This window comes from Cornus florida, unplaced genomic scaffold, assembly GCF_030987335.1.
Source record: "Cornus florida cultivar Cherokee Brave unplaced genomic scaffold, ASM3098733v1 CherokeeBrave_3.0.0_Hap2_Chr11, whole genome shotgun sequence".
In the NCBI taxonomy this organism is placed as follows: domain Eukaryota; kingdom Viridiplantae; phylum Streptophyta; class Magnoliopsida; order Cornales; family Cornaceae; genus Cornus; species Cornus florida.
Window position 1 is genome coordinate 120,015,330 of NW_026775581.1, and position 22,847 is coordinate 120,038,176.

The window sequence follows — 22,847 nt, forward strand, 5'->3', positions numbered from 1 at the left end:
ATTTTATAAAGATAAAACAAGACCTTATTGTAGATTGGAAAGGCAGCAACATTTATTTGACAAGTGCCTTCAAGTAGTCACCCACGTGGAAAGAAAAGGATTTGGGTTGGAGGGTAGAAAGGTTATTTCAAATGTCAATTTGGTCAATATAAAAGTTAGAGGGTTAAAAATGTCTATTCATTATCATTGGATGTCTTTGGTAGCTCTATCAAATTTTAGGGGGTGTCTTTGTCCCAAAATAGACAAACTTTCATTTCCTTGTCCTTACTCCAAACCTCAGGGAGTGTAAACCTCAGGGAGTGTCTTTGTACTTTATCCAAAAATCTAATATTGTGTTTGGAGTACCCAGTCGTTCTTTAAATTTGGGATTAAAATAAAATTTAGTTAAAACTTTGAACTAAAATTTCTTAAATACGAAATATAATCTGCTCGGTGCTGCCAAACATAACATAAATGGATAGTTTGACAACCAAGTTGCTTTGTGTTTTTGTTTTGACCCGAAATAGAAATAATGTTTTCGCTTTTGTTTTGTGCTTTTATTTTGACCTGAAACAAAAATAATGTTTCTGCGTTAGGTGTGTTCAACACTATTTTGAAACTTGTTTGGTAACGTAAATTTGTTACAAGATTTTTTAAAGCAAAAATATGATAGCATATTTAGTCAAAAGTGTTACAAGTTTGAAAATTTGAATAGCTTATGCTTTAGAGTGTGTCTAACACTATTTTTAAAATAAAAATATGATAACATGTTTGGTAAAAAATATTATAAGTTTAAAAGTTTGAATGGCTAATTAAAAATGTTAGGGAATAATTTAGAAATTATTATGATTATTTTTTTTAAGAGTGTTTTACTACACTATGAAAGTAATCAAAGTATTAGGCAAAAAAGCCCTCTCCATGCACCACCAGATCTCTCAACGAAGTATTGTAGAGTTTCACCTAGTCTCTGAGAAAGTCTTCTCCTCTCCCATCTGCTCTCCATACACCACCACATCTCTCTCTCTTATCCGAAGTATCTTCTCCTCTCCCCTCTCTATACACCACACACATGGCACCCACCGCAATGCCGAAGAACAAAGCCAAGAAGCGAAAGCTTGTGAAGAAAGTCGATAAGAAACTGACCAAGAAGGTCAAGATCAAAACCCTAGCAGCACTTCCGACCAAAGAAACGAACAATGAATTCGAGAACGACGCATCCAGTCCCGACTCCGAACCCGAATCTGAGTCCGAGACTATCCAGAAGCTGCTCGAACCCTACACCAAGGACCAACTCATCGAATTCCTCGTCGACGCGGCCGCAGACGATGCCGCTCTCTCCGATAGTATCCGCGAAGCCGCCGACCGCGACGTCTCGCACCGGAAGATCTTCGTCCACGGCCTTGGCTGGGACACCACTCGCGAAACCCTAGTCTCTATTTTCGAATCGTTCGGCGATATCGAGGATTGCAACGTCGTCACCGATCGAGTTACTGGTAAGGCAAAGGGGTATGGCTTCGTTGTGTTCAAGTCTCGAATTGGAGCGATGAAGGCCCTGAATGAACAGAAGAAGCGGATCGGTAGTCGAATGGCGTGGTGCCAATTGGCGTCGGTAGGGCCGGCGGCGCAGTCGCAGAGCCAGGACACGGCGGCGCGGAAGATCTATGTGAGTAACGTTCAGGCCGACGTCGATCCGGATAAATTACGTGTTTTCTTTGCGAAATTTGGGGAAATTGAGACTGGTCCTATAGGGTTCGACATGCAGACTGGTAAATCGAGGGGTTTTGCGTTGTTTTTATACAAAACTGCAGAAGGGGCAAGGAAGGTGCTTGAAGAGCCGTATAAGATGTTTGAGGGTCACCAATTGCATTGTCAGAAGGCGGCGGATGGGAAGAATAAGGCCCCAGTGGCACCGGTGATACCAACAGCGGTGCAGCCGGTGCAGGCGCCAGTTTTAGCAGCGCAGAACTTTGCGTTGTTTGGTCAAAACCCAGGTTTTAATCCGATGTACAGTGCATTGTTTGCCAATCCTAATGCTGCGTTGTTCGCGGCTGCGCATGGGGGCATGGCAACAGGGTTTGGGGGGTATGGTGCGCCCATGGCATCGCATGGATTTAATTTAGGTGGGAATTCTTCCGTGCTGGGGGCGTACGGGTCCGGTGCACCGACACTGCAGGGTCTGCAGCATTCATATCCGAATTTGCAAAATGCGCAGTCATCGTCGGCTAGGCCTAACGGGGTTGGTGGGTCTTTCATTGGCTATCCACCGTACATGTGGTATGATATTTCACATGTATTATTTGTTTGTTACTTTTTTTTTTTTCCCATTTATTTGTTTGATTTTCAAAATTTGTGTTTTTGTGAATGTTTTCTATATATTTTTTATATTTATTATTATTATTATTATTATTTGTGGAAGTATGCTTTCTATTTTTCATCTCTGTAAAACAAAATTGATGCTTTTGACTTTTGATTTTGTCATTTGAAGTTTTTTATCCTCTTATTTTATGTACAGTTATCTTTATATTGTCATTGCTCAAATATGGTTTTTGATATTTGTTTGAGACAATTCCCTGCCTTTGATTCTTTCGTGGGATGATGTATGTTTAGCTTATTTATTCAGCGTAGTCTACATTTAATCCTTATACAGATAATGGATTTCAGACAATATCTGATTTATTTTATGATTTTTTATGATATTATTTGCTAAAAGTTTATTTGAATTAGTATATTACTTGCTTAATGATGTACATTTTAAAATCAGCTCTGACCCAGCTTAGTGCTTCAAATGCTGCAAGCGGACAGGCCGAACCTGTAATCCTTTTGTAGCTGTGGTTGATGTATTTTGTGTTTTACAGCTTATTTCACACACTTATTAAAGATTTTCAACTTGTTTTACATTCTTCTTGAACAGAAGAAGATATAGGAGTCATTGCTTGATGCAATGATAAAAGACGGGCTGACAAGAGCATGCAAGTTTGGATTTACGAGTAGTTATTTTATAGATCATATTCTTCCCCTCCTAGCATGAGAAGAGACATCCAAGTAAGCTAGGAAAGTGAATAACACACTTCTCTCATTAGAACATTGGTACCATCCATCCAAAATAAAACCTGAGAATCATGGAGGTTTCCCATTAATTGCACAACTCATTAGCAACCTTCCTTTCTAATTTTACACCATCTACTTAACAATCAATGAGACAGAACTCCAACAATTGGACTTGCATTTGTCCAAGAAATGCTTGTTCTTATCATTTTTCTACCAGATACCATACCCTTTAATTTTCCTTGTGTCATAAGGAGTTACTGTAATAGTTGGATTATTTTACTCCCTATTTTTAGTATTTTCTTGTCAATATACTCCTCTATTACCATTGAAATTTGTTAGACCAACTTCAATGTTTGCATAGGCTTAGCCAAAATGACAATTCATGCAAATAGTCAATTTATACTATGATTGCTTGATTTGAGCACATAATAGTTGGTTTTGTTCATCTTCACATGGTTTGTGGCAATATAAGAAGCCTTAAAAGCTCTATGGTAATGTAGTGGATTAATGTAACAAGGGGGAGCTTGTCCCACGTCGAATCTTGATGGAAAAGTGAATGGCTATATATATGGGTTGGGTGTTAGCCCCATCTAATAGGTTAAGCTTTTGGATTGGATCGCGAAACTCCCACTCGTTATAGTTGCTATTAGAGTTCGACCCAGTCTTTGATCCGGTCACGCCAAGCGCTCGGTTCGGAGAGCGTCCGGGTCTGCACTCCGGGTAGGCAGGGTGGCCTGAGCTGCAACGAGGGCGTTGTAAATTCAGGTGGGGGAGAATGTAACAAGGGGGAGTTTGTCCCACATCGGATGCAGATGGAAAAGTGAATGGGTATATATGGGTTGGGTGTTAGCCCCACCCAGTAACTTACGCTTTTGGGTCGAATCGCGAAGCGCCCATCCGTTACAGTTGACTTTTAGAGGAGGAGATTGACGACCTTCACTAGGGTTGACCTTTTGATGGAGCATTGGTTAACTATTTTCAAAGGTCGTTCTTATTGTACATTTAATCAAATTGATCAATGATGCCATATGGTTTCTATAAACTAAACAAGAAAATGTTCTAATGTTTTTTCTTCCATTAGAGAAATTTGATTCGGTGGCCTTTGTATAAATATCTATATGATATAAGAGCATAAACAGATGCCCTTCCTGATAATCTATGCAGTGGCTTGGACTTGTGCGAGGAAGACCTTTAAGTGCGCTAGTTAGGAAAGGTGACAGTCCACATTAAGCGTAATACCAGGAGAAGAGGAAGGCCAAAGTTAATGTGGGTAGAGTTAGTAAAAAAAGATATGAAAGCATGTGGATTGACCAAGGCTATGGCCCTTGAGTAGAGCGGAATGAAAACATATGATTCATGTAGCCAACCCCAAGTAATTGGGAAAAGGCTTGGTGGTTGCTGTATGTATATATTTTTATTTTCCCGAGGGGAGTATTGTCCTTCTATCTTGCAAAAGAATTTAGTGTAGGGTTCAATTTGGATCACATTAATACTGCTATACCTCTACTGATATCGCTGGATGTTCTCTACTACAGAGGTTTTTGACTTGTGTTTACCTCCCCCAAAAAATGTAGTCACATGTAAGTATGTTCCTGTATTCGAAAATTTGGAAATCCAAAGATGATAAAGAGCCAAGTAGAATAAGCTTTTAGGCCTTATTATACTGGGAGAGCCAGTGAGGACTATTTTAAAAAAAAAATCTACAGTTATTAGCACATGGTGAATCTCTCTCTCTCTCTCTCTCACACACACACACACACACACACATACGCACAGAGAAAGCCATATATTTATTATTATGGTGTGTAGCTCTAGTATGCTTCAGCAATTTTACAATATTAATTTAATTTCTGTAGGCCGGCTATTATCTGTTGTTTTATTTTCTTGACATACTTGGGCTCTGTATATGCAGATTAAGTGCAGCTGAGCATGAGGAACAATTTCGTGCAGTTTCGGAGAACTTTTATCTAAGGGCTTATTTGGGTCAGTTGCTGGTCCTGGAAACTTTATCCATAGAGTGAAACTTTGAACTTTGATCAATTTTCTTGTAGTCCATAATTTTATGATTTGGAAAGCTCAACAAAAATTCTGTTGACAATCTTCTTGTGATGTTATTTATAATGACCTTGTATGGATTTGGCAACGTTTTCTGTTTTTACTTTAAGGTCTTTTGATAATTTTGTAATTTTGGCCACATTGTTTTATTTTCTTGTTTCTTTTTTTATTGTGTTTCTTAATGGTGAATAATGAATTTTGCCTTTTCATTTCTCACATTTCAGTGGAATACATAAGATAATGCTTATGGTTCATGGGTATGGAATTCAATATGCTGTGTGATATTTGATATCATTTTTTCTTGATTTTACGTCTTTAGTACATCAGACACTCTTGAAAATTTTCTGGAAACTTTACTTTTATGATTTATACTTGATATTTCCTAGTATTACTATTCTTTTGTTTAATTGGTATTTTACTGTTAGCTACTTAGTTTTATGGTTTATACTCTTTTATTTTTTATTATTTAAATTTTCTTTTCTTTCCTTTTTTTTCCTTTATCCCAAGTTGTATCACCTCCTTCCACGAGGGCATTGAGGGTTCTAGTACCCATGGGGGCAATAGTGAGTGTGTGCGTGTGAGAGAGTTATCTCTAAGTGGCTAAGTGTCCCAACCAAAAAAGGATAGGATTTCGGAACTCGGGGGTACAGGTATAGTACTTTCTTTTGAAGTTGTGGCATTTTGATGTTATATATATATATATTTTCTTTCAGCATAGCAATGTGTGGGACAATGTAGTTTGGAAATTACTATTTGATTAAATATCTTCGTTGTAGGGATGCTGAGCATCTTAGATTGTTTGAGCGTGTTTATAAAGGATATACCAGAATGTGTTTTAATGATGCTTAACATTCTTTTATTTATTTATTTTTCTTTTTCCTTCTGTGCAGATAAATAAGCGAACTTTGTGTTATTTATTTGACATTTTTAGAGGTAAGCTTTGGCTTTGGATTTGATGTTGTTATCACAAGTTTTATATATATATATATTATTATTTTTTTATTTTTCCTGTCATTAGACTCGGTACTTACAAAGAATCTTGTAACTTATGGTGGTAGAATGCTTGATTTTTATTTATTTCTTTTCTAGAGCGAAGCTCATCCTAACTACAGGGATGGCATAGCATAATATTAAATTTCTTAAATGAATTTATAAATTTTAGTTATAAATAATATTTTCTTTAAATGATAAATATCAACATCCTGATGTTAGTAATAGAAGGTACTCTAGTATAGTTCTTTCTTTTGAAGTTGTGGCATTTTGATGTTTTATATATATTTTTTCTTTCAGCATAGCAATGTGTGGGACAATGTAGTTTGGAAATTACTATTTGATAAAATATCTTCATTCTAGGGATGCTAAGCATCCTAGATTGTTTGAGCGTGTTTGTAAAGGATATCAGAATGTGTTTTAATGATGCTTAACATTCTTTTATTTATTTATTTATCCTTTTCCTTCTGTGCAGATAAATAAGCAAACTTTGTGTTATTTATTTGACATTTTTAGAGGTTTTGGCTTTGGATTTGATGTTGTTATCACAAGTTATATATATATATTTTATTTTTATTTTTCCTGTTATTAGACTCGGTACTTACAAAGAATCTTGTAACTTATGGAGGTAGAATGCTTGATTTTTATTTATTTCTTTTCTAGAGCAAAGCTCATCCTAACTACAGGGATGGCATAGCATAATATTGAATTTCTTAAATGAATTTATAAATTTTAGTTATAAATAATATTTTCTTTAAATGATAAATATCAACGTCTTGATGTTAGTACTACTAGAAGGTACTCTTATGTTTTGTTAGTTATGTTCAGAGCCATTAATGCGTTATGGCCTATGAGAATGAAAACTATGATGGTTTTGCAATTTATTTATTTTTTCTTATTAAAAGAAAATTTATTTATTTATTAATCCTTCTCTCATTTTTTGTTTTCTTAAATCATTTGTTTGGCTATTGTTACTTATCTTTACATCTTTAATCTCTTGGTCTACCGATGCTGAAGACATGGGATTGTGAGAGTAATTTTTTAGAATTCTAGTTGTTTATCAATTTATTTATTTATTTTAGTGTTACATTTGTGAAGGGAAGCATTTTTTGTTTTTGTGTTTTGTTTTTATATGCTTTTAGCAGTTTATGGTTTCTGTTTGAGTTTGTTTTTCAATGACATACTAATGGTCTTACCTTATTCTGGTGACTGTGGGGCGCGCGTGCGCGTGGGTGTGTGTGTGTGTGAGAGGGAGAGTTTTAAAGGGACACAGGTACTTGGTGGAAGGATTATTGTTATGACGGAAAACCTACTTGAATGGTTGTGGGAATATGGAAAGCGATGGAGTTGGTAGACACTTTTATTAGGAGAGTTACTATAATATGTTTACAGCAAAGTGCAAACTAATGGTTAGGATAGACATCTAAGGAAAATATATATATAAAGGATATAAATTATGTTTATTGGAAAAAATAAGACATGGAAATGGAGTAAGGGGTAATTGTTTATAAGCATTTGAAAGAAAATGTTGCGACTCTTATTAGATTAAAGGGTGGGATAATGTTAGTTAAATTTGTATTGGGTTGAATTGGGAGGAAATATTTTTGATATAATTAGTACTTATGCATCCAAAACAAGAATTGATGAACATATACAAACACATTTTTGGGAACATATGAATGAATGATTTAAGGAATACCAGACGAGAGGGTGGAGTGTGGTGGATATGGATATGGAAATAGGAATGATGCTAGGGAGGTTATACTAGACATTGCAGTTACAGATAATCTTATGATAGCTGTACCTATTTTAAAAAGAGAGAAACATCTAAAAACCTTTAAAAGTGAATTAAATACAAGTGTGATTGACTTTTCTCAAATTAGAAGAGTAGATTGATATACATGCAGAGTTTTTAGACTGTAAGGTTATCTGAGAGAAAAGTTAACATTGCAAAAGAGTTTGTCATTTTCAAAAGTATTTAATGAGGACACTTAAGAAAGAAATTAGAAATTAGAAACCTAAAGACCAACTGGTGGAATTTAAGGGATAATAAGGAATTGTTTAAGAAAATATGTTTAAAGAAATAATATGGAATTTAGAAGATGAAAACAATAGACTGTGGGGATAAAATGGATGGATCTATTAGAAGAATATCAAAAGAGATTCCTGGAGAACCATAAGGAAATGGACCATTAGATAAGTAAACTTGGTGGTGTAAGGAGAATGCTCAAACCATGATAAAAACAAAAGATAAAAAAAGTGTGCTATAAAGTTCTGGGAAAATTAGAAATAAAGAAATTTTTGATAAATATAAAATATGCAAAGAAAGAAGTTAAAAATGTAGTGAGAGAAGTACAAAGCATATGGCGATTTTTATTCTAATTTTAGGTACAAAGGATTGGGAGAAGAATATATATACTTGCTAAGTTAAGAGAGAACATAGTTGAATATTTCAATAATATTAAGTGCATCAAGACTTATTATACAAAGTATTAGTGAAAGATGATGAAACTAGAGGATAATGAATAAGTTACTCTGAGAAGTTGTTAGATGATAATTTTGTAGGACACTAGATTTAAAAGAATGTAATAAAGAACTTGGGAGATGATATTTTTATTTCTGAAATTAAAGCAGTGATAAGTTCTAAAATTAGAGAACTCTCTAGAATTAAGAGGGTGTTTTACATAAGTAGGATTAACACTGGATAAATGGAAGCTGACTACAAAATTAGTAATACAAGAGAAGATATGGGGAATGTTAAAAGATGCCAAAAAAGTGACCATTTTCATTATTTAGGACAATTATTTTCAGATGGGAGAAATTGGAGATGGTGTTATTCATAGAATTAAACATGGATGGTTCAAATGGAAGAGAGATTCTGCAATATTATATGAGTGATATATACATTTAAAATTGAAAGATAAATCTATAAAAGAAAGCTATATGACCATTTTTACTTTGTAAGACAGAATGTTGAGTCATTAAGGAACAATATATTCATAAAATGAATATAAATGTTGAAATGGATGTGCGACAAAAATTGAATAGAAAGTGAACATATTTGGGAGATGGTTGAAACAGCATTAGTTGAAAATAAACTGATAGAAGATTGATCAAGATATGTTATCCATATGCAGTGGATACGAATACTTGCACCAGTGAGGAAGAGCGAAGTGGTCCACGTCGAGGGTAATGTTATAGACAGAGCAGTTGAAACTAACGTGGGGTGAGTTAGTAAGGAAATATATGATAGCGTGTGGTCTTACTAAGGTTATTCCCTGGATAGAGCGGATTGGCAAAACAAGATTCATGTACACTTAGTTGAGTTCAGTTCAGTTGGGGTGGCAAGGTGTTTGGCACAGCCTAAATAACGGATAAAGGGGTGAGTTTGTATGATATCTGATGCTGGGATATCTCCTGATTTCGTCCATGGTTTTCTCATGCTTTATGGGAACAGGCATTGTAGCTGTTTTTTGGGTTCTCTAGATATGAGCTAACTACTCCAGATGCAGAATTTTTTTTTTTTTGGATAAGTAACAAGATGCGTAACTTTGATTCAGATTAATGAAGATTGGGATTGCGGATTCTGTTTTTGGGTTCTCGAGTAGTAAGCTAATGATACCAGATGCAGAACTTGGATCCAGATTAATGAGGATTGGGATTTCGAATTCTATCATTTGCGTCGAAGGTTTGTTGTACTTTGTTCTTTCGCCTGTTTTTCTTACATTTCTTTGCTCTTTGGTTTTCCTTGCAGCTTCATCACTTAAATATTTTTCTTATTAATTTTATCTCTTACAATTGCTTGTTATGATTAATTCTTGATATATTCTCCACTAAAGAGACATTGTAAATACTAATTTGCCTCTTTTTTCTTAAAAGTTTTCGTTTACACGATGAAAACCCCCGAGAATGGTGGATTATCTATGATCAGAGGATGTTGGATTCTTGCACGCCCTTATAAAACATTTATTGATGTTCAGTCTACCAGATTTTTTTTGGTTCTTGCATTCACTTTTTCTCAAGTCTCCTTTTGTAGGATTTAATGCGCTTAATGTTTATTTTTACGACTGACTCTATGAAATTTCTTTTGGAAGAAATTTTCAGTATTTTAACCAAACATTGGAAAGTAAGATGAAAATTATTAGTACTGTAAAAAAACATAACATGCAAAAAAAATTATTATAAAAAATGTTCAATGTTGAAACAAATGCAATTCAAACTTCTGAAATTACATTTGTTGGTTGTGGATCACCTAGATTCGGTGATGCCAAAGTAATATATTGTTACTTGTATGAAACCACATTTGTCCAGTGTTCCACCTACGGTTCTGGTGATGTTCGATTAAATTATTGTTACTTTTTTATTGGTGTTTAGTGCAAGGAAGATGCCAATAGTGTGTATGCAGAAGTTAGTCATTGTTTAAATCAACAATATGAATAATCTTGTTGAAGCTTCTTTTGTTTTTGTTTTGGTGAAAGTTGTTTGGTGGAAATAAACAATTCTCCATTCATGTTCCGTCAGGTCTCCCTTCATTTCCGTTCTGTCTAAATCACTCCAACCAAACTTTTAAGTGGCAACAAATGTCATTGATAGGATGGAATAAGACACATGACATGTCTATGTTATCCCGTTCACATTTAACAGCAATCTGGATCTGCTGTTAATTTTGGTATTCTCTCATATGGAACAATGAAATTTTTTTTTTTGGGGGGGAAAATATAGAATTTTCTTTTAATTGTAAATTAGAGGAATAGCAAAATTGCTTCATTAAAAAGAAATTAAAAATAAAGGAACTCATTTGCTATTAATAGTAAGTGTATAGCCGCTTGAAATTAGGTTGGCACAGGTTAGACAAGTGGGCAGGTATGGAGTACTTGTTATTGTGATGTGAGGCTAGTTTATGCTAACCTATTTGTCCGTTTTGGGCTAGGCAAACTTGGGCCATTTCTAAAAGTATGGAATAATATCAAATTTGTTCCAAGATTACTACTTGCATAAAAATAGAGGAATTAGGTCACAAATATGTTCTAAGATTACTACGTGCGTAAGAATAGAGGAATTAAGTTAAGAATTGGAGAGAAAAATCGAAATGTAATAAAACAAGGATATATCGTTTTGCTATATATATAGCAATACGTTATTCTTTTTCACACACACACACACGTGTATATATTTATCTATCTATCTATATTTTAGATTATAGATTTTAATTGGTACTACTTGAGCATAGTTATCATTTTGGGGGTGGAAATTGGAATGCCCTTAACCAACCAAAAATAAGAGAGAATGCCCATGATTGAGTTGTTACCTGACGTGAAAATTTAGTTGGGCAATTTAATTCTTTATTACTTTCTTAGTCACTGTGCCCATCTATTTTGGGACAGGAGGAGTAAAAACAAATTATGTAAGGTAAGAAGTAACGAAAATTTCATTTTTGTTGTTTCTATTTGTTTTGTAGTGTACTTCATGAGATGATTTACATTAGAAACGACTTTCAGTCTATCTTAGTGTATGTTGGTGAGTATTATATTTAAGTGTAATACTCCGTATTTCTTAAAACATATTAATATTATTCACTTCCCCTTAAAACATCTATTAATTCCAAACATCTAATTAAGAATATTAGCAACTAGCAGGAGCAAGTCTTAAAAAAAAATATATATATATATATATATATATATATAGAATCTGTGACCAATTCAAACACATATTTGGTGAACGATTAAAATCCGTTAAGTGGCCAAATTTAAATAACATAACATACTATGAATCTCGACAATTCTGCAGCTCATTGTTCTGATTAATATGCAAAGGGAATATAACAATTACTGAAAAGCATCATCCTAATAGGCCTCCTCATAAACTAACTAAGAACATAATGTCAGACAACAGGTTACATGAAACAGTACTTGGAAGAGGCTTAACTACTTTACTACGTTTACTTCTTCCTCTTCTTTGGAGGTGGGAGTGCTTCTTCTTCATCCTCCTCTTCCTCTTCTTCTTCTTCTTCCTCGACGACTTCCTCATCCTCTTCTCCACCATCGTCGTCATCGTCGTCGTCGTCATCATCATCTTGATCATCTCCATCCTCTTCGTCATCCTCCTCGTCGTCTTCACCATTCTCTTCTGCGCCACCTGCCCCTTCTTCTGGATCCTTCTTTGAGTTGCTCTTGTTGTTGTTGGGGTTGTCGCCATGTTCACCTCCATCTTCGGATGACAAGTCCTCTTCACCTTCTCCAAACCCACCATCCCCTTCATCATCATCATCACCATCATCTTCGTCGTCTTCTCCCTCAGCATCTACCGGCTTGGAATAGCATTGGGTGGAGGATTGATCACCCTTGAGTCTAGGTTGGTTGGTCAGTAAACCAAATAAATCCTGAAACCATTTTATGAAGGTCCATCAGGTACAGAGAAAGTTCCACAGGTTTTAAAACAAAGCAAATATATATACCATAGATTCCTTAGAGATTTGAGAAATTCCAAAGTAATCAAGGTATTTCCAAAAAAATAAAAATAAATAATGACTAGGTGAGCAGCTGGGAATCAATTGCTTCATCTATTTAACTAGTCACTACCGAAACTTGAAACTTCAGGGTTCTCTATAATCAGTAGTTTCATCTAGCCCTTTTTGCTACAATGCAGCATGACACGAACACAAAAAATAGAAAAGCTTAGTAATCCTATGGGACTAGACATTCGATTTATTGCACTAAAATTCTAAATTTTTATGTCCTCACCACACAAGTGCAAAAAGCTTAAAGCGGAATGCTAACAGAATTTGCTCTCAAGGGACAAGCTATAAGAGCGAGAAATGGAAGAATTGACATGGGCATACAGACAGGGCAAACCAGGCACAATTTAGACACGTTTAATTCATTTCTACCCTTTTCGTTGAAATAATTCTCATCACTCACTATATCACTAGTACTACAATAAAGTTAAGTACAGCTTTAGAACTTCACTCTAATCTTTTATACTCGACTAGAAAGACTGATAGAGCGAAAACAAATGAAGGTCGTAGGGAGAGACAGAGAGTTGTTATTTTTATTTTATGTAACTTTCCTTTCTAGACGTTGGTGAGGCAGGAAAGACAGTGAGTTGTTATTTTTATCTCTCTTTAGATATTATTCGAAATGTTTTTATTTAGTTTTTATTTAGATTCTTGTATTGCCCTTTTTTAAATAAATTTTTTTTGTTTGTTTGTTAAAAATAAATGTATTTAGACCATTGTCATATTTATGTAGATCATAATAACAATTTATGTAAATTATATTTTAATATTTTTTATTCATTTTCATACAATCCAAATTATGAAATGAGACTTTCTTATAATTTCTTGAAAAAATTTCATGCAAAGTTCATTTTTTATCATCTCATTTTCTTTTCAGTATTGATATCTATCTAACCATACGTTACCAAAGTTAAAATTTTACTGAAAATTGCAATGATCCCCGTCCTTTAATTAAACCAAAAAATGTTGTCTTCTCCAATGTTTTCAAAATTAAGCCTAGAGAATCCACAAGAGAATATTCTGACACCATGTAGGACCATTATATGTTTTTACGCTTAGGACAAAGTTGCACCTTTTTATATTCTTGTTGACTTTTGAAATTTCTTTCACCACAAAAAAAGGGAGAATATGCCGACGTGGCTCACCATCCAACCAGATGGAACCCAAATTATGCCCAAAATCACAATTAATTATTCTTTCAATTCCGGAAGATTATGCGATATGCTTAAAAAATAAAAATAAAATATGGGCACACAGTACCGACAACGAAATAATGACATATTTTACTGCAGCAAATCACTTTTGCTAACATACGCCGAAATTGGCGCAAGCCAGAATCACAGTGCTGCTGCGTTCTGAACATCAGCTTGCGCCTGCCTAAAAATATACTATTTCCTTTATGATTTTATCAATAAGAATAAAAAATACACCTACAAGTCGCAGTTAATCCCTCAAAATGGGAGGAGACTAATGCTACAGGCGCACATTAGCAAACACCACTAACGGACTAATGCGACCGACTAAATTGTAACGTGTAAACACTTTGTTTGCTAAAAGAGAAAATAAAAATACATATACAAATATATATATATATATAAAATATAATTTCTGGTAGATAAGTCTCACCTTTCCATTTGTTATACGGACTCTAAAATTTGGAGCTTACTCTTCAACTAAATCGTAAGCCATTATTGGTAAATATAAAAATAATAAAAAGAAAAGTAAAAGAAAACAAATACTAGTAGAAGTAAATGAAAAATAAATAAATTATTTTAATATATATTTTCTTAAAAATTAAGACAAAATTAAAAGAAAAATAATTATACTACCAAAAAAAAAAAAACCCCCATTTATAAATGTTTTTATGAATTTTTTTTTAGTGAAAAATTAAACAATTATGGAAATCTTACTCCCCATAAAAATTCTTCCTTTCTTCCTAGTCAAAATTCTAAAAGTAGAAAAAAAAAATTTCATTTGCTCAAATTTTCACGACTTCCCATTCCCATACGAAGAAAGCTAAGAAAAATTTAGACTAATTGGAAAAACTTTACAATTTTACAGGATTGGTTAAAATTATGAGCAGATAAATCTAAAATCACTTACCTGAGCTTGAGCCAAAAGCCGAGCTTGGAGCAGAGCCATCGCCAAAATAGCGGCTAAAGCTTCACCGGCGCACGTTAGCACACCATTGTTAAGTGTAGTGCCACTAGCTGAACCACAGTTGGTCTCCATCTGTACGGCACACGACAACCTGCAAACACGTCCAGGGTGGTTAGATTCATCTACTTCTCTGTTCAACCGTTGGATTTCAAATCAAACCAACCAGAAATTTTCTCTGTAATATAATAGAAAAATCTTGGAACAAACCAGAAAAACAAAAAGAAAAACAAAATCTCTGTACAAAATTGAGAAAACATAACTATGAAATTGGATCTCGAATACTGAAGGTGGAGCAAAAGAAGACAAAAGACTACTTTACCGAGAAAGTCAATTTTCACGGAAAGTAGAAGAGATCAAGAGAAGTTTGCCGGAAAATGAATCGAAGGTCGCCCGAATCACGAAATTTAAACAAATCGAGTATGAATTAAGCAGCAAAAAACTGAAAATTTGAACAAATCAACTGAAAAGCCTCAGATCGAGCTCTAGCTTTGAAAGAATTTTGCTAAAAGATGAACAAGATTCAAAATTGAGGGAATCGGAGAAGAGAACGTACCAGGAACGTAGATCTGAGCACAGATCAAGCAGATCTGGGATTTGGAAAAGCTAAAAACTGAGAAAACAGATATCAGAGTCTGCGTTCATCGTGGACCGTCCGATCGAGATCCTAGAGACACAGCAGAGAAATAAGAAGATATAATCAGAGGGAAGAGAGAGAGAGTCTGTGAATGTTGGGGGTGTTTCTGAGAGAGCTGCCCGTAATTCTCCAGAGGGTAACGGGCAGGACGGGCAGCGTCTTGAGCAAGAGAAATTATATGAAATATCGTTGGGTTGTGCTGCCCGTAGAAGTAGTGTGGACTAGACTTAAACAAGTGGGTTAATTAAAATTTAATCTTTTTCTTGAGTTTACCACGTCTAATTAAGTTATATTATCAGACTAATCTATTTTTTCTATGCACTATTACGCTTCACATTGATTATTATTTTATTGTTATTATATTTTTATAAGTTTTTTGAAATTGTATTAAAATAACAAATTCAGAATCATTTGAAGCATATTCCACAATCAAAATAAGATCAATAAGAAATGTTTGAAATCAACTTAGTAGTGTATATATATATATATATATATATATATAGATATCAAATTATTTTCATCAAACAACAGAAATTCTTTGCGAAGAAAAAATTAAAACATTAAGAATCATTTGATGCCTAGTATTTTAAGTTATTCGATCGAATGTAATGAATAAAGTAGAGAACAGCGTGTTTGTTAAGTTTGAATGGCCTATACCATAGTGACATAGATGCTATTAACCATGGTTAGATCCAATTGGGCCACTTAGCTTTGATTGATGTACTATGGTTAAACTGGGGTCGCTCGTGGTATATGTCAACAAACTTCTACCAATAATTTTTGGCTTTAGTGATGTCAAGACCTCGAATAAATGGATTGTACTCGGAGTGTCAAGTAATAATTGTGGAAATTGGTATTTACTAACTTCTCCCTCGAAAAAAACAAAAATAATTTGTCTATCTTAAAATCTCAATAGAATTATTATTATTATTATTTTTTTAAAATAAACTTATCAAATAGATCATTAAATGGGCTCTGAAATGCCAAATTTGAATGAATTTTGATACGAATTTAAAAGCTCATATTTTATTTTGAATGAATTTTGATACGAATTTAAATAGTTCCATCTTAATTTCTTTTCTCATTAAAACAAAAAAGACGTCTGGGTTAATATTTACGAATGATCTAAAATGTAGAGAATTTATTATGAATAATAGTTAGACAAGGTTATCGTAGCATTTTGCTTTCTAAAATATACTTTTTGAATTATTAAATAAATTTTTTTACACAATTCTTGTCATCGGGTGCCGCTCTTATGTTCGAAGGGCGCACCCACTTTCACACTCCACACGTCTTTGCTATCATTTTTATTATTTATGATTTAATTTTATCACTTTCGTATTTTCATTCTCGAATTTACCGTCACACTCCGCTTCATGTGACTAAGACCATGAGGACAAATTTTGAAGTTTCCATTTCCATTACAGCTTATTTTGAATTTGTGCAGGAAAATGATTTGTAAGCCCAATATGTATTTCGAATTTGTGTAGGAAAATGATTTATAATCCAAATATGCTATCATGTGGGACCATTTTTGGGACCACATGAAAGCATCCCATCAGCCCAACACTTTTACTATCTACAGGCCGAACTGAGTGACCACATTATAACTTCAGGCCCTAAGTTGAGCCCAAACTCAAGCAGCCCATCAGTAGACAGTGTAAAAATGGGCTAAAGTCGGTCCAATTAACATGTTACCGAGAATTTTTGAATAAATAGTGAATACCACCACCAAATATGAAAACTTCCATCGAGATTTTTCTCATCCCTTTTGCATGTAAATTTTTTTGTGATAAAAATTTCTTTCTGCTAAAAGTAATTAATATACCATAAATAAATAAATTTATAGCTCATGACATGAAATTCGAACTGTTTTATTGTGGCGACTTTGTTGGGAGAGTGCAAGAGGTACTGATTATCACACAGTTCACACTGGACAAGTTATGGGTGCATAATCCCACAATAAGGGGAATGTGAAGTGCTTATATTTGGTGATGTTATCTCAAATTGGTATGAGTTCTTTTGGAGTAAAGGCCACGAGCAAAAACGTGCGAGTTCGGAGCCAAAACAAAAATATGATACCAAATAGTAGAGTGATTTTTTTTTTTTTTTTTTTTTTTTAAAAAAAAAACATTGCAACCATTGAAAATGATCATTACTAAATTTTTTTGATAACAATCACATCTAACGATAACTATATTTGATAATAATAAATTTCTTGCTTACCAACAAGTGTATATATATATATATATATATATAGATATATATTCATATATTCCTTTTCACATCCTCTTTTTTGGTATGACAAACACACATACTTTTAAGTACATATGTTCCAAACGCAAATGCTTCCGGTGATTCCGATGGAATAATTTTTGTTGAAATCGCAATTCCAAGCATTGTTCGACTGTCTTTTCTTTGAAAAGATTTAATTCTTCATCTTTCCAATTTTTTATTTATTATTTAAAGTGTTTTGTGAATATACTTTGTTAACTAACCCCCATTGTATTTTAAAAAATGCACCATTGCCTTATATATAACATTTACATATACGTATATAAATAGTTATATATAGAAATACATGTGATGTGTTTGGTAACAGTACTAATAAAGCAAACAACACTAGCATAAGGTCTGCGCCCAATAGAGGCCACTACTTATATTCTACATGGCCATCATTATTACTCTTTTAACCCCAAATTATTTCGAAAAAGCAACCCTATTGTGAAAAATCAGATGCTATGTATATATTTGTCGTCTCATGCACACAACACATGCATGTCGTCTTCAAACAGTAACCTAACTGTGAAAAGACAATTTGACTTTAGCCAAACAGCACCCGAGTTCTGTGGAGAGTCTCAAATTCTCATCATCATGAAGAAATCACTATTTTTGTGACGCCAACATTGGCCGCTCTTAGTGGCAATGCCACTTCATATTGCACTTGCAAAAACACCCACAAATGGAAAAACAAAAAGAAAACCGAATGTTGGGTGATCATCACATACCTTTTTCGCAATTCACACACACACTGACACACACACACTCACACACACATACAATCACATATTTAAAGCCCCACCACAATTATAGTAACACATAATTGGCACCACGTAGAGCCAGTTATGATCGCAAATACTAAATAGTCTAAATATAATACAAATATTTGAACTTATCCTTTGCCTATGTTGAATTTTTGTTTAGGTGGATGAACAAACCAAATATTATATTACGTCAGCTGAAGAGTCATTGGAATTAGATGCCACTGGACGTATCTAGATATCAAATATTGTTCACACACACACACACAGATGGACATAATGTTGGGTTGGGTTGGGTTGGGTCCATTCTATATGGTGGTCTAAAGGTCTAATCATATAATATTGGAATAAAAGAAGAGGAAGGAATCATGTATGGCTTGGGAGATAAATATATAGTGGCATGCGTGATTCTTTGGCTAATGAGACTTACCAAAGGAAAAATAAAGAGACACAAAGGTAAAAAGTGGGATATTTTTGTCAAAAGCTTCTTTTTTAGCCGTTTACATTTTGGTTTTGCTCATTAAGGGCTTTTTGAGCTATACAGGAATAGAATTTCACTTTTGGTTTAATTTAAATTGAAAAATGATATACTTGTGTATGTGACGACGACACTATGGGTTATGCCATTTGGGCTTAGTCTATTAGAAACATTTAGGTAGGAATGACAATGTCCTGCTTCTGTTTTCGGCAAAAATCATTTAGCGAATATTACTCAGCATATTTTGTTTACGTTCTCTCGTATTTGGAGACTTTTCTTGTCCCGGTTTTATTTTTAACTAAAATCGTTTAGCAAATAATTAATTTTCCGCACCTTTTATTTAAGATCTCTCGTCTTGTCCCATTTAAATTTTAACTCATTTTTTTTTTTATTTTGATTTTGATTTTTTAACTCAAAATTTTAAAACTCATAAGAATATAAACTAAATAAACATTATTTCAAAAATTTATTCAGTAGTACCAAATTGACACGAAAAATATTAACATATTTCCAGCAATAGGAGTACAATTGTATACTACCTCCGTCCCATTTTAGATGTTGGTTTCGGGTTCCCGAAACCGACATATAAAATGAAACGGAAGGATTATAACGTAAAATATAAAGATCAAATATTATTTTTGTATTATAAACGATGGAGCGGGGTGACCTTCTTCGTCCTTGTTCAGCATTGTGCATGTTTTCATTATAAATTGTTCTTGTCCAAAACCATTAAATGAATTTTTTAAATTGTTTTATATGAGACAGGTTGTTTAATTTGTCTATTGTATGAGACACATGTTATATGATAGTTGAAGATATAGAATTAGACTAAGATTTTTTAAAATTTTGTCCCTTATAATTTTTTTCAATATCAACATACGATTTCCTACAAAATTAATTTCCTATTATTATTTGACAATCGAGTTTTAATAATACAAAAGAAAAGAGAAAAAGAGCATACGTATTTCTCGAGAAGAGTTTGGATACATGCTCATTATTCTCACCTAAAAAAAAAAAGAAAAAAGAATTTTTTTTACCAAAACTCAATGATTATGTACCAGGGTTGCACTCCTATGAGTTGTGTGAGTTTGCTTCTTCTTCTTTTTTTTTTTTTTTTTTTTTTTTCCTTTTCAATTTTCTCATTCTCTAGTTGGGACTCACACACACCGTTTTCTTTGAGGTTCGAATCCTTAACCTTCTTTTGAGAAGTTGAGCCTTATATCGCTAGGCCATAGACCTGTTGATCAAAAAAAATATGAGTTCAGATTGGACTCACCTTATCCCCTCCCTCTTTGTCGGGTAAAAAAATTATATATATACTAAATTAATTTCATATTTTAACATCCCAAAAAAGGGGGGAAAAAAAAATTAAGTAAAAAAGAAGCTAATAGTCTATGTTTAGACAGAGATTACTAGAGGTGGTGGGACTCAAAAGGTTCAATCAAAGCCAACTTCAAAAAGTGTTCATGACTTGGTTCACTACGCTGTATTAGGAATCAAATTTTGTGGACCATTCAAAGCAACACCAAAATCACGCACACAACTGAAAAAGAAAATTGCAATATATTCTGCGACAGTGATGAATTTGGTGTCTAGACAACTTATGGAGGGTGCGTGTGGTAGAATCTTAAAAGGAAAAGTTACATATTCCCCATTGGCAAAAATTTCAAAATGATTCTTTTTTACTGTTATTATTCTATTTCTAAGTTAAGAGTACGCTTAATTCACCGGTTCTGATGAGTTCATAGTCATCAGGATTTTAAAATATAAAAGGATGTTGAACCTACATATAGTTCTTGCCCTTTCCATACCTAAACGATGTGAGATTGTACACCTATAACTCTTCCAGTGTGGTAGTTTACCAGTACCTCACCTATCGCCACAATACATTAAATCAAGAATGCAATACATTTATATTATTGTTACATTCTTAATTTAAGATTAAGCATACGCTTAATTCCTGAATTTGAATGAGTTCATGGTCATCACGGTTTTAAAATATAGAAAGGTGTTGAACTTATATATAGCACTTGTTCTTTCCACAATTAGGCAATGTAGGATTGTATACTTATAACTCGCTCAGTGTGATAATCTACTAGTGTGTCACCTGTCGCCACAATACATTAAATAAAAAATACAATACATTTATATTATCGTTTCATTCTTAATTTAATATTATATTATTTTCGATTAATGTTATCCAGATGTTGCATTATCGTTTTAAATACACCAAAAGAATGCAAATATGCAACAAAGAGGATCCTCTACCTTTTTGGCAAGGATCCTAATCATCCTATATCAATGCTCTTAAAATAAACCATGTCTTGATCAGACCAGTGAATACACACACTATATATATATATATATATATAGATGATAGACTTACAACTTGTATATAAAGAAAGGAAATATTATGTGGCAACTTGGATATAGTTAAAGTTATCCATGGCTCTATGAGAGTACAAAAGGGGTGATTAAATTAATGAAAAGAAAAACTTTGGCGTAGTATTGGAAAGCCTAGTGGATAGAGAGTGTTGCTAGATTGCATGTGCAATATAAAGTAGAAGAAGAAGACTGTTGATATTTGTAGCAGTGACTCGCATAAAAGATTGTGAAAACGACAACTCCTTCCTTACCCAATAAAACACCTTAATTAAGAAGTCGTAGTGTGTTTGGAGTCTAATTAAGAAGTCATAGTGTGTTTGGAGTCTATTAAAGGAGGGATCCGCTAATTTAAAAATCTCAAACCTACAATACTTCGTCCAATTAGGACTTACTTTTTCTGAAATTAGGTTAAGATTGGATTAAAAGATGCGATTGTCAAATTACATTGGGTTGAGTTGAGTTCATGTTCATCAATTTAGGCTCGAATTACTAGTATTTATAATATAAGTTGGAATTTGAATTGTCTGACATTTCCGACCAACTTCAACTCGAAATTGAGGTTGGATCAAATTTTTTAAACTCAAATGGCATGCAAAAAATGGACGACGGCAAAAGGGCCAGATTGTTTATGAACAATTTGGACTTTTATGTAACCAGATTGTTTATGAACAATTTGGACTTTAATGTAACTCATTTTTGAAATAGGTTTGTTTAATAAATGAGTTAAGTTTAATTATAGATCATAACTTGACACATCAATTTAGAAGTCTGTTTATGTTCGGTAGGAGTGGAGCCAAGAATTTGATTCAAGGAGCATAATAAAAAATAAAAAAAAATCTAACCAAACAAGACAACGTACATAAGTGTAAGAAGAAGCAATTTTTAAGGGGAAAATTTATTTTTAAAAAAAGAAAAAAAAATATATATAGAGAACTATGAAGGGAAAAAAATTATAGTTTAATTTAAGAAAAGGAATGCAAATTTATTTGGAGAGAAAAAAAATTGAAAAAAGAAAGAATTAGATAAAATAATTATAGGGGGCAAAATGTAAATTTATATGCATATATTAATTAATGAAATAGGTCAAACTCAAATAATTATAGGGGGCATAATGTAAATTTATATACATATATAAATTTATATAAATATAGTAAAATGTTGTATTATGTAGAGAATATACCAATTACGTCGTATTCACGGTTAAACTAAATGCTGGATTTATTCTCCTAGTGGAGTCATCGTATAGCATTAATTATTTAAACAGTTTTTTAATCGGACAAAGAACGCGAATTTAGGTGAGGGCAGTCTTTTCATAGTAATTTCAATTACGAATTTCTACCTCATACGCAATACAGACCGTGTTAACACGCTCTACCCATAGTTCCTTTCACACAGTTCGTTTCCCGCGCTTAACCACTAAGATTTAAATCCCTTCACGGCACGCCCCTCCGTCGCGCGTGGAAATGTATCTCCGCCCAAAATCAAGATCCCTCCACCTGTCTCCACTCTCATCCGCCGTAAACGGAGGCAAACAGCCACTTTCCCTCCCGAACAGCCCACCGG

General features: G+C 33.6%; 2 protein-coding genes across 5 annotated transcripts; one reads left to right on the plus strand and one right to left on the minus strand.

The window, feature by feature from the left end:
- The first annotated feature begins 883 nt into the window (after positions 1-883).
- Positions 884-10,169, plus strand: LOC132286942 (UBP1-associated protein 2B-like). 3 transcript variants are annotated; one of them, XR_009472900.1, is made up of 4 exons: positions 884-2,253; positions 4,940-5,010; positions 5,973-6,015; positions 9,633-10,169. XR_009472900.1 is itself a non-coding variant. In XM_059789383.1 (2 exons), coding segments are annotated over exons 1-2 (1,206 nt in total). In that variant the 5' UTR covers positions 884-1,048; the 3' UTR covers positions 4,941-5,212. The 3 variants fall into 3 exon arrangements, 1 of the variants encoding a protein (XP_059645366.1); XR_009472901.1 differs by lacking the exon at positions 5,973-6,015; XM_059789383.1 differs by lacking the exons at positions 5,973-6,015; positions 9,633-10,169 and having other exon boundaries at positions 4,940-5,212.
- Positions 10,170-11,809: 1,640 nt separating this feature from the next.
- On the minus strand, positions 11,810-15,565 carry LOC132286944 (uncharacterized). Of its 2 annotated transcripts, XM_059789385.1 has the most exons (4): positions 15,300-15,565; positions 15,066-15,185; positions 14,690-14,837; positions 11,810-12,451 (listed from the first exon to the last, which is right to left on the minus strand). In XM_059789385.1, exons 3-4 carry the CDS (start codon positions 14,816-14,818, stop codon positions 12,011-12,013), a joined length of 570 nt encoding a protein of 189 aa, XP_059645368.1. In that variant the 5' UTR covers positions 14,819-14,837; positions 15,066-15,185; positions 15,300-15,565; the 3' UTR covers positions 11,810-12,010. The 2 variants fall into 2 exon arrangements, with proteins under 2 accessions (XP_059645368.1, XP_059645367.1); XM_059789384.1 differs by lacking the exon at positions 15,066-15,185 and having other exon boundaries at positions 15,300-15,562.
- Positions 15,566-22,847: the final 7,282 nt, after the last annotated feature.